The sequence below is a fragment of the Vespa velutina genome, chromosome 25 (genome assembly GCF_912470025.1).
Source record: "Vespa velutina chromosome 25, iVesVel2.1, whole genome shotgun sequence".
Classification (NCBI taxonomy): Eukaryota; Metazoa; Arthropoda; class Insecta; order Hymenoptera; family Vespidae; genus Vespa; species Vespa velutina.
In genome coordinates, this window is record NC_062212.1 from 1,932,486 (window position 1) to 1,947,949 (window position 15,464).

The window sequence follows — 15,464 nt, forward strand, 5'->3', positions numbered from 1 at the left end:
GGTAAATTTTACGATCCATTTAGAGGATTCTGAATTTGTTTTTATAATCGTGATCGCCAGTTTATGTTACGACAAGTTGTGTGAACAGTCCAGACAATTTTAAGATATTTCCATTTTTTTTTTTTTGTATATTTTCGTCGAAAGTTTAATGAAAAATTAGACAATTTTGAAATGTTTTTATATAATACTGGACAATTTCAATTTATGCTACTGTAAGTATTGTTAATATTTAAACGATTTACCAATTTATTTTTTCCTATTTTATTTTTTTAATAATGTTGTTCGACGATTTATGTTACGAGATAAGTTTTGCGATCAGTTTAGACATTTCTGAAATTTCATTTTTCTTTTTTCTCTTTTTTTTTATAGTAACTCTGAGACTCTTTTAAGGACGTATGTACTCTTCAAGATCTATGGACAGGAAGGGTGAGAGGGAGGGAGAGAGAGAGAGAGAGGGAGAGAGAGGAAAAATGTGTCTCAGCCATTATTTCATAAATCAGCTCACGTGATCTGGACCTATTAGACAAATGTTTGCATATAGTAACGCATTTACTATGACTAGGATTAGTAACACTTGTAAAAAAGGTAAAATGAATACAATTTCTACATGTATACAACTTTTAACAAGGTATAATAATTAATATACAATGAATGTTCACTTTAAGCATTTGAGTATTCTGAAAGATCTATGAACAATGAAATCGAACGTAACTTTTTCTCATTGGCCATACACCATCGATCGCGAAGTATCTCTCGTGAAGTAAAAAAACATCCACGATCTAGAATGGTTTCATCTGAAAATAATTAAACAAAAAGAATACAACAAAAAATGTAAAAAAAGAAGAAGATAACAAATTAGAAGAAATAGAGATATATGTTATCCTCGTGATTATTCAATACTTCTTCAATTTGTTAGATAAAAAAAAAGGAAACAGAAAAGAAAATGGTCTTCGACCCATATCTCCATGCATAATGTTAAAACTTATCTTATTTTATTCAATTTTTTTTCACCAGAAGGATTTCACGGCGTTGTCATTCACATTTTTATAATAATATAATTTAATAATAATTAATATTATTTTAATAATAAAATTATTTTTGTATTTCCTTCTTTCTCATTATTTCTCTTTTTCTTATCTGTGCTCTTTCCATTTTTCTTTTTTTCGCTACGACGTTCAGTTCGTTTTTTATCGCAAGCTCGGACGCACATTCGAGGTAACGAGATTGTAAACAAGGTAAAATAAAATATTTTTCATAATATGATTTAGATCAATAACAATGTGCTATTACTTCTTAAATTAAATGTTTGAAATAAAGGAACGTAACATCGTTTATTTAATCAATTTTATTTCTTTGATAAGATACCCTTTCTTTTTTTCATTTTCCTTTTTTACAATTTGAATGTAACACTTAAAGTTCTCTAATGTTTTTTTTTTACCTTTCACCTTTAGTATTCTTTTGTTAACATTCTTTTTACATAAACGTTCGAAGTACGGATAAATACGCCATTGATGTCTTGACAACCTAAAAACGTATGAGAAGATATGAATAAAGGATATTAATGATGATTCAAAAGATTACATAAATATATATACGTATATTTATGTTGAAAAAAGGAAAGGAAAAAATGAAAAAAAGAAAAAAAATTTAATTTTTACTCACATCTGTGAATGTAGTCAACGACAACGCGAAGAATTTGCCGACGGTCAGTTGCATTTGTTTTGACGATCGCATCATACAAATGTGCATTAATTTAATCTCCTCTTGCGATATGTTGTACCATTTGCAGTGATAAAATGATTGACCAAATGATGTACTCTGTAAAATATGTTTTTAAACATTTATTAATCTGTAATAAAAATTTTCAATTATTCGCGTCAGGGAAGGGGTAGTGGGTGGAACTGGAAACCATGACACTTCAATCAGAATTATAAAAAGAGAAAAAGAGGAGGAAAAAATTTGTTTCCAGATATGCTTCTGAAGTCATGAGTTCCAGAAGTTCTCAAATGTGATATCATATTTTTTGCGACAGAATACATATAATTTATAAATTATATGAATTTAATATGTATAATATAATATAAATCTGTGCAAATATATACATATATATACGCATTGATTTTTATATATAAAACAATTGTTCTGAAAAAATAAGATCAAATAAATGTAATTAGAGGATAATAATAAATAAATATAATAAATAATGTATCAAAAAAAGATATATGAAAATATTATATATGAAATTAAAATATAAGAAATAATAGAGAAAAATAAATTGCTATAAACGAATAGAACTAAATGTAAATGAATTATAAAAAATAAATAATTAATGATTATGTGTATGTGCGTGTGTGTTTCTTTATTTGACAGTATGAAACGATATCATTGTATTAGTAGTATAAAATGACTTAATTGCGTGCAACTGAGATAATTTACGTACTTCATTAATAAGACACTCTCCGATATAGCAATAAGCTAATAGTGTGCTTAAAACACAACCTGCGATTATGACAAAAGCGATTAACTTTGTTTCCTGTCCAGCTGATATACACTGTAAATAATAATAATTTAATCTAATATTTTCTAAAAAATATTTTCTAGAAATAAGCAATTATAAAATGTAGATGTTAAATTTACAACAAGCCCGTCGTAACCAAGAAGGGAAAGATGGATTGTACTTCCCAATAACTGTTGTAATATCAGTATGTTGAAATAATTTTCCAAAGAATCAGCTAATCTGAAACATTCTACATAGTATATGTATACATATATAAATATATGTTATATATATATATATATATATATATATATATATATTTATATTTATATACATATATATGTATATATAATCTTTATGTAAATTTTATTATTTTTATTGTATACATTGTTTTGTTAAATTACAATACAACATACATATATTTAAATTTATTTGAATGAATTTTTTAATTTTTGATTTCTTCATAATTATTGCCATTATTTTATATTTTTTTCTACTTCATAGACTATTTATTGTTTTCATTATATCTATATATATATATATATATATATATATATATATATATTTATATATTTATTTTTATATATGTGTATATATTTATTTTATAAACTTCTTTAATGCATACTTTTATTTATTTTATTCATTATTATTGTTATTATTACTATGATCATCATCATCAGCATTAATATTGATAATATTATTATTATTGTTTTTGTTGTTGTTGTTATTATTTATTATTATTACCGTACTAGACGTATGTGTCTCAATATTAATTTCTTTATTCGATGTTTACGATTCTCCGGATTGTCCAAAACGTGTTTTACTTTGCAGGAAAGTGCAGAGAAAACACCGCTGACGTGGAGTACCAAACTGATGAATAAACAATCAGTTCCGACGTAACCGAAGATTATAATTAGTACTATTAAAAATTGATACAGACAGAGACAGATGTAGATTGTCAGATTAGTCGGTTCAATCAGCGGACGACTTTTGTATGGCAATACGTATCCATAAGACGAATTTGCTACGACTGTAAGTAACAAGACGATTATAAGAGAAAGATTTTATTTTCATTTTATTATACTTTTTTTTTACTAAACGATAAATATTGAAAAAATTTATTCTCTTAATTATAACTAATAACAGATGATTACTGTGAAATTAATTTTTGATTTTTCTCGATATAATAAGATTAAAAATTTTTATAATTTTATTTGTAATTGCTTTTAACGGAAAAATAGTTTTATTTATAATTTCTTTTTCTGTATATTTTATAAACATTATTCTTCATGAAAAATATAAGGATATTCAATGATTTCATATAAAAGATATTTTAAAATCAATTGCATATATAAATGAGATATTATTAATGAAACATATAATATTATTATATATTTCTTTATTTTTTTTGTAATATATGAAATAAATCTAATATTTAAAATTTATTTTGCATGATTAAAATTTCTATGACTTTTATTCCGGATACAGGCTACATATCTTTATTCACTATATTATATTATAAATAATATACATTTAAATGGAAAAAATATAAAAACAATACAAAAAGAAAATGATGAATAAAAATAAAATAAGAAAAGGAAAAGGAAAATAGTTGATAAATATATTACTGATCGAAATGATAAAGAATAAATATATTAATAAATAAAAAATTGAGCTTAAAAGAAAAATTAAATAATAAACGTTAAATAAATAGAAAAGGAAATGATAAGAACAACAAAAAAAGTAATCCAATATTTCAATAAGATTTTGAATTAATTGTAAAAAAATTTACCCATTTCAACGTTGGGAGCTAAAAGGGATAGATAATACAATGTAGCGGCTATTACGCATGATACTATAGTGACCTTGACGAACTTTACACTAAAATTGTTATAATTTAAAAAGGCGATCTTTTCCTCATCGGTTTTGTATCTTTCTGGAATAAGATCGACTTTGATCTCTTTTAAAAATTCGGCCAGAGAATTGCTTTTCATTCTGCATATGCATATCTTCAATAGAGTCATAAAATTGAACATATTCTCTTCTATGCAACCGATAATATATTCCATGTCCGACATGTTATCGGTAATCGAGACGACTCCCATTGTACAATGTACGGCCAAGTAAACGGAGAAAAAAATGAAAACCGGCTCGTGAATCCTTTCTGGCCAAATTCCCGCGCAATTTAACGTACGTTTGTTCAAATCTATCACCTTGCTGGTACCGCGAAAGTCAAGCTCCTAAAACGAAGGTTTTTTTATATTTCTTATTCTGTTTTTTTTTTACATCCTTTACTTCTCTTTTATTTTTTTTTCATTTATATTTTTGTTTCTTGTTTTTTTTTTTTTAATCAATTAATTAAGTTAATTAAATCGTTTAGCTTTCTCGAGAATTATTGATTAATTGAATTTTTATTGCATTATTTTTTTCGTTCCATTTTGGTCTTTTTAAATTAGTCAATTACTACGAAATCAAAATATTATTTTTGCATATCTTCCAATTTATAATGCATTTTTTATTTTTTTTCAATTATCTAATTAACTAACTATTTTGCTTCCTTGAAGTATAATGATTTATTGAATTTTTCTCGCATATTTTTCATTTACTTCTTTTTTTTTTTGTATTGATTACTATTTCAAAAAAAAAAAGTAAAAAAATTTTAATGCATCCTTCAGTATAAATTTTCAATATAAGATTTTTATATCTTTCAATATAAATGAAAGAAATACAGAAAAAAATGTCATTTGTTACGAGTCACCTTATAAAAAATTTTCATATTTCATTAATTTAATTTTCTTTAGTATAACATATGAATAGGAAAAAATTGTAAATATATTTTTTAAAATACGGATGGAAGAAAAAAACAAACACGTCATTTGTTGATTCATTTAGCAAGAAACGACTCGTGATATTTATGATTTACAAAAAAAAAAAATCATTTTTTAAAATCAATTTGAGAAAAACAAAAACACACACGCGTATACACGGCCACGCGTATTTTTCTGTAATCTTACTTGATCGAAAAAAGAACAAGAAAACTGATAAACAGGAAAGAAAGGAAGAAAAAAAAAATTTTAGAACACATATTCACCATTGCTAACAAGGATGACATATAAAAGAAAAAGAAACTATGTAAGTTCTAAACACCGATCGAGAAAACTTTCTTTAAATGATTGCACCTTATGATTTATTTACTTAACAATTATCTCTGTAATAGAGCTTCGTAAATATTTCCATAATTTTTTTCTCTTTAAAGCTCTATGGTACCTACATACACACACATACACACACACACACACACACACACCTACTCACACATACATTCACAATCCCACACATATATTGATCAATTTTAAAAATCAATTAATCGCATTCGGAGACATTTCAGACTTTTCACTCGAATTGTTAAAACTACAAGCTTACGAATTTTTTGTTATATCTTATTTGTATAATTTAATAAAAAGAAAAAAAATAATTATCCACGAAAATCACTAAACGTCGTGGTGAACGATTTTTATTCGTTTTTCACAATTTTCTCGTTCTTTTCTTTTTTCTCACTCTCAAAAATTCACTTGTTAACATTTGACCTAACACCTGCCTCAATACACTCGCATAAAGTGACGAAGACATGAAAAATATTAACAAACAAAAATTTTTGTTAGTACAACGAATGAGTGATCACCCGTTCCTCTGGATACATCCCTGATGTGGATCACGTGAGTATCGTGAACTTAAACAATCCTTTCTTTTCGAATTCGTCGTAATTTTTTTTTTTTTTTATTCCTTCGTTAATGAACGATTGTTATTGGACGTGACAACAACGTATCAATCGAATTCGAGTCGACTTATGTTCGAAGGTTAGAGAATAAATTCGAGAATGAAAGATCGTGTAGCTTTTGCAATGGTTGGATGGAGGGGGATGTAAGTTCTTGAGAGTGGGGGTAAAAGGCAGGAACGAATGAGAGTTTGAGAGTTCCGTGGGTGGTGGGTGATGATTTATAATAACCTCGGATATTTTTTTCTTTCTAATTTTCGAAACTTTCCGAAACTTTTTTTTGATTCTTCGTCGTTTCGTTCTTCTTTTCTTTTCCTTTGTTTTTTTTTTTGTTTCCTTGCATTGCAATTATCTTACCTACTTTGTGTCTATCTTCGGTCTCCGTCTTTTTTTTTTTTCTTTTTAAATAGATGGAAAGTCCTTTCTCGAATGTTCATTGAACGAAGATTACGTGTTTTAAATGTAAGAATTCAATGATCGTTCGAAGAGACATGTACATTGTAGGGAAAATTATGTTCGAGCATTAGTATAGCGTGTGCAGTGGTATAGTAATGGTCGTGTGGTTGATCCTAAAGAAAGTTTTGCATGGAGTTTAGAAGGTTTTTTATTTTTTTTTTTTTTTTTTTTTTTTATAATGAAAGTCGTCAGTTTATGGTATCGTAAGTATTGCGATCGTTTAGACAATTATTCTTCTTTTTTTTTCCTTTTTTTCTTAGTAATAGTAGTCACTGGTCTATGTTACTGTAAGTTTTGCGATCAGTATAGATGGATCAGAAATTTCATTTTCTTTTTTTTTTTCTTTCTTTTAGTAACAAAGATTTTCGGTTCATTCGTATAAGTTTTAAATATAATTATGTCAAATTCTCTATAAAGAAAAAAAAAAAAAAAACATTAAACAGTATATGTCGAAAAATTATTAGTTTAGGAAGGATATTTTAATCTTGATTAATTTGAATAATTCTGAAATATTTTTTTTTATTTAATTTTACTAATATATAATACGAGTTAATTATTAATATACCATTATATAATAAATATATAATTATATTTACATTAATATGATTGATATAATATAATAATAACTCGATATATCATAATAAATATTTTTTAAATATATAGTTATTGAATTAAAAGGAAAAACAAATAAAAAAAAATATATATATATATTTTTTTTTTTTAATTATATTATTATAATTAAAAATATTAATATATATTAATAATATATATTAATTATATATATATATATATATATATATATAATTTTATAATATGAATATAAAATCAATTAATCGAACAAGTAATTATTTTTTCTTTTTTTATTTTGCAATACAGTCCACTTGATATAAACTATATTTTATCTTTTATCTTTTTTTTTCATTTTAAATAATTATTACATCTTCATAACAAATATAATATAAATAAGATATTAAAAGAAATAAATAAATAAATAAATAAATAAATAAATAAATAAATAAATATATAAATATATATATATATATATTGTATAATTGAGAATTTGATCATTTTATTTCCCGTTCACATAAACGTTTGTAGGACTGAAAAATAAGCCATCGATGTTTCCAGGACCTGCAATAGAAACTTTTTAAATTTAATGGAAAAGAGAAAAGGAAAAAAAAAAAAGAAACAGAAACTAATAATAATATTTTTTATAAGACTAAAAAGTACGCCTTTGTTTTTTTTTTTTACAATGCAGTTTTCAAATCTTTTTTTGCTTTTAATTTTTCACTACACTAGTTGGCATATTTTTTAACATGACATGTCGGAATATACAATTTGTCATACTTCAAGATGCCAAAACTCGATAAAATATCGATCGATATTCTTTACAACTTTTGTTCTGTCTAAAATATCGAATTATGTTTAATAAAAATTACTTATGACTTTTGCATCTGCGACAATAAGATGCCCTACACGAATAAGTTGTTATCAATATTAATTAAATTTACAGCTCAAAACTTGAAAAGCTTCTATTTAAAAAAAATTTTTTTTTTTTTTTTTTTTTTTTTTTTTTTTTTTTTAATAAAACCAATAGATACAATTGATATAATTTTTAAAAATGAAATAATTCTGTAATCATAATTCTTCTTCTTTTTTTCTCTTTCTTTTTATAATTATTAAAAATTACTCAAGATCATACTCACGTCGATGAAAGTGATCAATGATAATGCGACAAATTTTCTTCCTCAAGTCAAATGCAATTTTTTTAATCGATAAACGTAACATAAAAAAATTTGCAACAATACTTTCTTCCCTTTTTGAAATGTGTTATATTATTCTCATAGATACAGTGGATCGCATAAAGACTGTATACTGAAAAAGAGAATGCAAAAAAATATTAATTACGATAAACTTAATTACGATAGATCATGATCGACAATTTTGTGAAAGAAAAGAATAAAAAAGAATTTATCGTGTTAATAAAGGAGGATATTTTTTCGACGATGAAATTTTATGGAAAAAAAAAAAAAGAAAAAAAAAAAGAAAATATTAATTACTTCAATCGTAAAGATATTTTTCCTCTTGAAATTTTTTTTATCGAAGATAGAAACAAAAAAGAAAAGTAAAAGAGATCGATCATTATATTATTTCCTCCAGCGATAAGGAAAATTTTTAAAATGATGAAAATTTTATGAAAGAAAAAAGAAAATAAATAAATAAATGAATAAATAAAAAAGTGATAAAACTATTTTTTTTTTTTTCGTTTTTTTTTTTTCTTCCTTTTTTTTTTTTGTTAGCCATTCTCATGTGTAACAATATATCAACAGTACGTGAACGATCTTAATATCTAATTTTAATATAGCTATAGATCATTGCCTTTTGATCATCATCGCTAGGTATCACTTGTAAATGATATTGAATTGAATAAGATTGAAAAAAAAAAAAAAAGAAAAGAAAGAAAAAAATAAAAACGATAAATTGCAATTGTTTCCATCGAAAGTACAATTTTCTTTTCTTTCATTCCTTCTTTTATTTTCATTTCATTCTATTTTCTTCTTTTCCTTTTTTTTTTTTTCTTTTTTTTCTTTTTCTTTTAGAATCAAAAAGTAACTTCCGAATTTGTCAACGAATTTACATATTAAATCAATGATCATTCTTCTTTAATAAATCCGATAATCTAAAACAAAATATAACGAAGGAATAATAATGATTGTTATTATTATATAAAAATAAATAAAATAATATTACTTATTAATTATTTTATTTATAATTTATTATTTTATATATAATTATAACGAGATAAATAAAGAAAAAAGCAATATATTGTAATATTTAATCTTTTTACCATAATATTGATAACCTTTAACCTTAATATTAATAAATCGTCCATATGCTCAATATCAACAATTATCAAACGATACATAAAACCAAACGATATATAATATCATTGAAATGAATAAATAAATAAATCAATAAATAAATAAATAAATAAATAAATCAAAAATCAAAAATCAAAAAAGAAAGAAATAAAAAAAATTAAAAAAAGAAGAACTAAAAAAATAAAAAAAAAAAAGCAATATGATATCTAATTTTTTTTCGATCTTAATAATGATAAATCGTCCATATTCTCAGTATCAATAATTATCAAACAATACACAATGTCAAATAACATTTAATACCATTAAAAAAAATAATAATAAAAATAAAAAATAAAAAATAAACAGAATAATGGAATATCTAACTCTTTCACAATCTTAATAATAATAATAATAATAATAATAATAATAATAATAATAATAATAATAATAATAATAATAATAATAAAAATAATAATAATAAATCTTCCATATATCTAAGATCAACAATTATTAAATGAATAAATAGATAAATAAATCAAAAATCAAAAATCAAAAAAGAAAGAAATAACAAAAATTAAAAAAAAAAGAACTAAAAAAATAAAAAAAAAAGCGATATAATATCTAATTCTTTTACGATCTTAATATTGATAAATCGTCCATATTCTCAAAATCAATGATTATCAAATATTACAAAATATTAAATATTATATAATACCATTAACACAAATAATAATAAAAATAAAAAATAAAAAATAAACAGAACAATGGAATATCTAACTCTTTCACAATCTTAATAATAATAATAATAATAATAATAATAATAATAATAATAATAATAATAATAATAATAATAATAAAAATAATAATAATAATAATAATAATAAAAATAATAATAAATCTTCCATATACCTAAGATCATTTCCAGAACGATAACGTACACAGTAATGGACATTGCATGTGCAGATATAAACAATAAAATAAAAAGAACTATATTTCGCATTACACTGTCATATATTTGCAACGGCAACTACAGGAATTCTTTTTTTTTTTCTTTTTCTTAAAAGTTAGTTTATTTGTCACAGCTCCTTATATGTACGTAAGTATAATCTAACTTAAAAGATTTTTAACAGTATTATCTTATAACTGAAGCTATAAGTTATCTATACGTTAAATCTCCATAGCTATCCGTATCATAGAATCTTCATTAATCTTATAACTGCGGTTAAATGTTCAATGACAGTACTATATGTATGTTGGTATAATAAAAAATTAATGTCTATAAAAATTCTTTACCTCCTCTAGCACTGAAACTACAGGAATAAAGGATAAAATTCTTTTATTCTTATATTCCAATTTCTTCTCTTTGTAAGGAAGTAAGATTGTGAAAATGGCAACTTAGATCCAGAATAGAAGACTGATAAATTAAATGCGATGATATTCATCATTTGATTGCAGTTTCTGCTGTTTGAAAAAAAATTATAATGCAGAAGAAAAAAAATGTCAACAACACACGGTGTTCCCAAGCGGTCACCCATCCAAGTACTAACCGTGCCCAACGTTGCTTAACTTCAGTGATCGGACGAGAACTGGTGTTTTTCAACGCGGTATGGTCGTTGACTGATCAATTCTCTCATTTTATATGCATTTTTACTCCTTTTTACTTCTAAAAAAATTGATTTATTCTAGAGTATATTTCATTTGTACAAAGTATATCGTCTTATTGTAGTTTTGGTTATTTATAAAAAAAAAAAAAAAAAAATAGAAAAGAAAGTAAAAAAAATGTCAACAACACACGGTGTTCCCAAGCGGTCACCCATCCAAGTACTAACCGTGCCCAACGTTGCTTAACTTCAGTGATCGGACGAGAACTGGTGCTTTACAACGCGGTATGATCGTTGACTTGTGAATTTTATCTTTTTATACGTATTTTTACTTCTAAAAAATTGATTTATTCTAGAGTATATTTCATTTGTACAAAGTATATCGTTTTATTGTAGGTTTGGTTATTTATAAAAAAAAAAAAAAAATAGAAAAGAAAGTAAAAAAAATGTCAACAACACACGGTGTTCCCAAGCGGTCACCCATCCAAGTACTAACCGTGCCCAACGTTGCTTAACTTCAGTGATCGGACGAGAACTGGTGCTTTACAACGCGGTATGATCGTTGACTTAACGGCTTTGTCTTTTTATTCTATATTTCTTTACCCGATAAGATTAATTTATTATAGAGCATTTTTTAATCGTCTTCAATATATTAAGTTTATTAAATAAAATAGAATGTTCGAATTACAAGAAATATGTATATATATTTAAGTTTTGTTAGATTCTCCAATTTGTGAAAAAGTAAGATTGCGATCGATGAAACAGGTAGCTTAGATTCGGTGCAGTAGAAGTGACGTATAATGACGCATATCATTTTATTGTAATTTTTAAATTGTTTATAAAAAAAAATAAAAAAAGAAAAAGAATGTCAACAACACACGGTGTTCCCAAGCGGTCACCCATCCAAGTACTAACCGTGCCCAACGTTGCTTAACTTCAGTGATCGGACGAGAACTGGTGCTTTACAACGCGGTATGATCGTTGACTTAGTAGTTCTATTATATTATTTGGTATTTCCTTGTTCGTTAAGATTGATTTATTAAAAAGAATTTTTCATTCTTACTGAGTGTATTAAGTCTGTCACGTAAACTGATGTGATCAAACAAAAATTTATATACGTATTCTTTATTATATGTTATATATATGTTTTCTTAGATTCTTCGCCTTGTGAAGAAGTAAAATTGCGTTCGAAGACACATGTATCTTAAAGTGCAGACGACCGATGAGTTAAGTTCGACGATGTTTATCATTTGATTACAGTTTTGGTTGTTTGTAAAAAAAGTATAATGAAGAACAACAAAAAAAATGTCAACAACACACGGTTGTTCTCAAGCGGTCACCCCCATCCAAAGTACTAACCGTGCCCAACGTTGCTTAACTTCAAGAACTGGTACTTTCCAACGCGGTATGTTCGTTGACTTTTAGATCGGTTGATTTGTATATTATTTCTGCATCCAAGAAAATTGATTTATTATAGATTATTTTTTATTCATATTAAGTACATTAAGTGGGTTAAATAATATGAAATATATTATTTAAAAAATATATATATATATTTATATATAAGTTTTTATATATATAACCGAATCTATTAAATTCCAATGCTACTTATTACCGTCAGATACTAATTTGTGTTTTACTACTTTATCATCAAATGATATTATCGGCGGTAAATATTTCTACCTTACTTACTTGAGTTATTAATAGAACTTTTATTCTACCGTGGATCGATAAATAATTGAATGTTACCGGCCGTTGTTGATAAGTTAGCTAGTTGGTAATATATATTAATAATAATTATTATGATTAATATTTAGTACTAACTATCTAATTGTCATAATATTAGTATTTATTACTAATTTCTAAGTATCCAGATAACAATTTAGTTAATATATAACACATTATTTACAGGATATAAAAGAAAGATACAATATATTATATATTTTTCAAAATAGTTGTTTTTAATTATGGTCATTCGTAAAAGTATGCAATTTAAATAAATGTAATGTAATTTTTCGAATACATTTTTTCTTTTGAAATGAATTTTGTATACTGTTATGCATTTCATATTATTTTGTGTCTGTTAATATGATATATGAATGATTACATTTAGTGATATAGAAACTGATCTTCATATTTGGTAATAATATATAGGTTACTTATTTATTTTTTCATGATTTTTTCGATTGGAAATTTGATATTGATGTCATATATATTTTTGTAAGTCTTCTGTTTGTTTTGAATATTGTTGTGAAAATTCCTGTCGATAATTTCAAATTGTTTATTGAACACATTTATGCTTTCAAAACAGCGTCAATATGATCATATAAATTTCAATCTTTAAAAATACCTGAAAAACTTAATTGTTTCGAATCAAATTTTACGAATATTTATATAAATTTTGAAGATGTTTTGTTTAAAATTTCCAAGAACTTCAACAATTATTTAAACATGGTAATCACATAGTTTAATTTGATCTAATTTAATCTAATCGTAAAATCAGTTTATTCGTTACTTTTTTTGTTTTGCATTATATCACAAAACCTAATCAAACGTCGTTTATTCTTATTATTATTATCTATTCTTTTCTCTTTTTTTTTCAGCTGGCAGATTTCGCTAATACAGTAAAAGTGATAACAATCAGGAAATGATTGTTTGATCTGACAGGATTTTTGGAAATTCGTAACAGTTTATTCACATTAATTTCAATTTCAATTTTAAATATTTTCGATGGTTTAAAATTTGGAATAATTTCGATATTCAAAAGGATTAAAATCTATTATTTTTTTATCAATTTTACAGAGACTGTATAAATCAATAGTATACTTATCATTTTTACGGACGGCTCTATAAGCGAAACTGTTTAATAGTTAATCGTTGATAATAATTGTTGAAATATAGCTGCTATTTCTATACAAATATTAAATAGATAGTTCGTAATGAATGCATAGAATCATGTTATTTAAATTAATAAAAATAAGGTTAACGTTATTTCGATATTTATTAAAATAATCATTCTGTTTATAAGTAAAAAAAAAAAAAAAGAAAGAAAAAACAAATACGTAACACATTTTTCATGATGACACAAATAACTTTATCGAAAATTGTATTGAAAGTATTAATTCTATCATCTTCTAGAATTTTTCAGTCAAAACTTCATTATTCCAATTTATCAAAAATTTCTCCTCCTTCTGAGAAAAGAATTGTTTAGATAATTTATGCAATTTTTCGAGTACTCGAAAGTTTTTCCATATAGAAAATATTATTAACATCGAAATAACGAAATTTTTGATCAATTTGATATTACAATTTTGTATTAATAATTCGATAAGAAATCGCAAAATTTTATTCTAATTCGGTTCTAATTATATTTCATTTGTGAAATTTATAGAACTATAGTCGATATTATTAAAACGTCTTTGTTGTGTTTAATTAATAAAAAAAATTTGCTATAATAAAATTTGTAAAATATATACGTACATACATTGTTTACATTTTTTTTTTTCTTCTTCAAGCATTTTTGATTCAAGCAAAGTTGGTCAGGTGACATAATACACCATTACTTTCTATTCATTATATTAAAAAGTATAATATATTATTATTATTATTATTATTTTCGTTTAGAATTAAAGTTTTTCTCCTTCGTATAGTCTTCGTATTTTCTTTTTTCTTCTTTTTCTTTGTTTTTACTTTTACGAAAGAATTGATTTTATTTTCTTCGTCAAAATAAAACAAAGCACAACAACGATCACATTGATACGATTCACCATTAAACTTTTTTTCTTTATCTTTAGATTATACATACAGGATACCTATCATAAACTTGCGAGTGCTTTATATTATTTTTTTCTCGTTTCTATTTTCTTTTTCTTTTTCGCTCGACTTTTCACTTTGTTCTTCGTTGAAATAAGTTTTCTAACTTCTTCGTTGAAAACTTTCTTACGGTGTGTCATTAAAACTTTTTTCCTTCTTGGTCATCTCATGTGTCATCATCATTTTACAAAAAAACATTTTCCAACTACGAACTTTTAAATCATGATCGAAGAGGATTATAAAATATTCGTAGGAGAACAGAGTCCTTCTCTCTCTCTCTCTCTCTCTCTCTCTCTCTCTCTCTCTCTCTCATCTCCTGTGCTTGCCTACTGTTCTATCTCTGTCTTTTTCTATATCTTTGTCATCGTTTCTGTTTATCTATCTCTTTCATATCCTTGTCTCAATCTATCTGTCTCAGTCAGTCTCTCTCTCTCTCTCTCTCTCTCTCTCGCTCTCTTTCT

General features: G+C 24.6%; 1 protein-coding gene and 4 non-coding genes across 5 annotated transcripts; all 5 read right to left on the reverse strand.

The window, feature by feature from the left end:
* Positions 1–1,311: 1,311 nt before the first annotated feature.
* LOC124957222 (odorant receptor 4-like) lies at positions 1,312–6,127 on the reverse strand. The gene is made up of 7 exons (XM_047514060.1): positions 6,056–6,127; positions 4,290–4,737; positions 3,242–3,527; positions 2,638–2,737; positions 2,441–2,551; positions 1,663–1,818; positions 1,312–1,524 (listed from the first exon to the last, which is right to left on the reverse strand). Exons 1-7 carry the CDS (start codon positions 6,125–6,127, stop codon positions 1,474–1,476), a joined length of 1,224 nt encoding a protein of 407 aa, XP_047370016.1. The 3' UTR covers positions 1,312–1,473.
* Positions 6,128–11,087: 4,960 nt separating this feature from the next.
* Positions 11,088–11,207, reverse strand: LOC124957439. The gene has a single exon (XR_007103543.1). It is a non-coding gene; the product is annotated as a 5S ribosomal RNA (ribosomal RNA).
* A 162-nt stretch (positions 11,208–11,369) lies between these two features.
* On the reverse strand, positions 11,370–11,489 carry LOC124957457. Its single transcript, XR_007103561.1, has one exon. It is a non-coding gene; the product is annotated as a 5S ribosomal RNA (ribosomal RNA).
* Positions 11,490–11,637: 148 nt separating this feature from the next.
* Positions 11,638–11,757, reverse strand: LOC124957458. Its single transcript, XR_007103562.1, has one exon. It is a non-coding gene; the product is annotated as a 5S ribosomal RNA (ribosomal RNA).
* Positions 11,758–12,056: 299 nt separating this feature from the next.
* LOC124957459 lies at positions 12,057–12,176 on the reverse strand. The gene has a single exon (XR_007103563.1). It is a non-coding gene; the product is annotated as a 5S ribosomal RNA (ribosomal RNA).
* Positions 12,177–15,464: the final 3,288 nt, after the last annotated feature.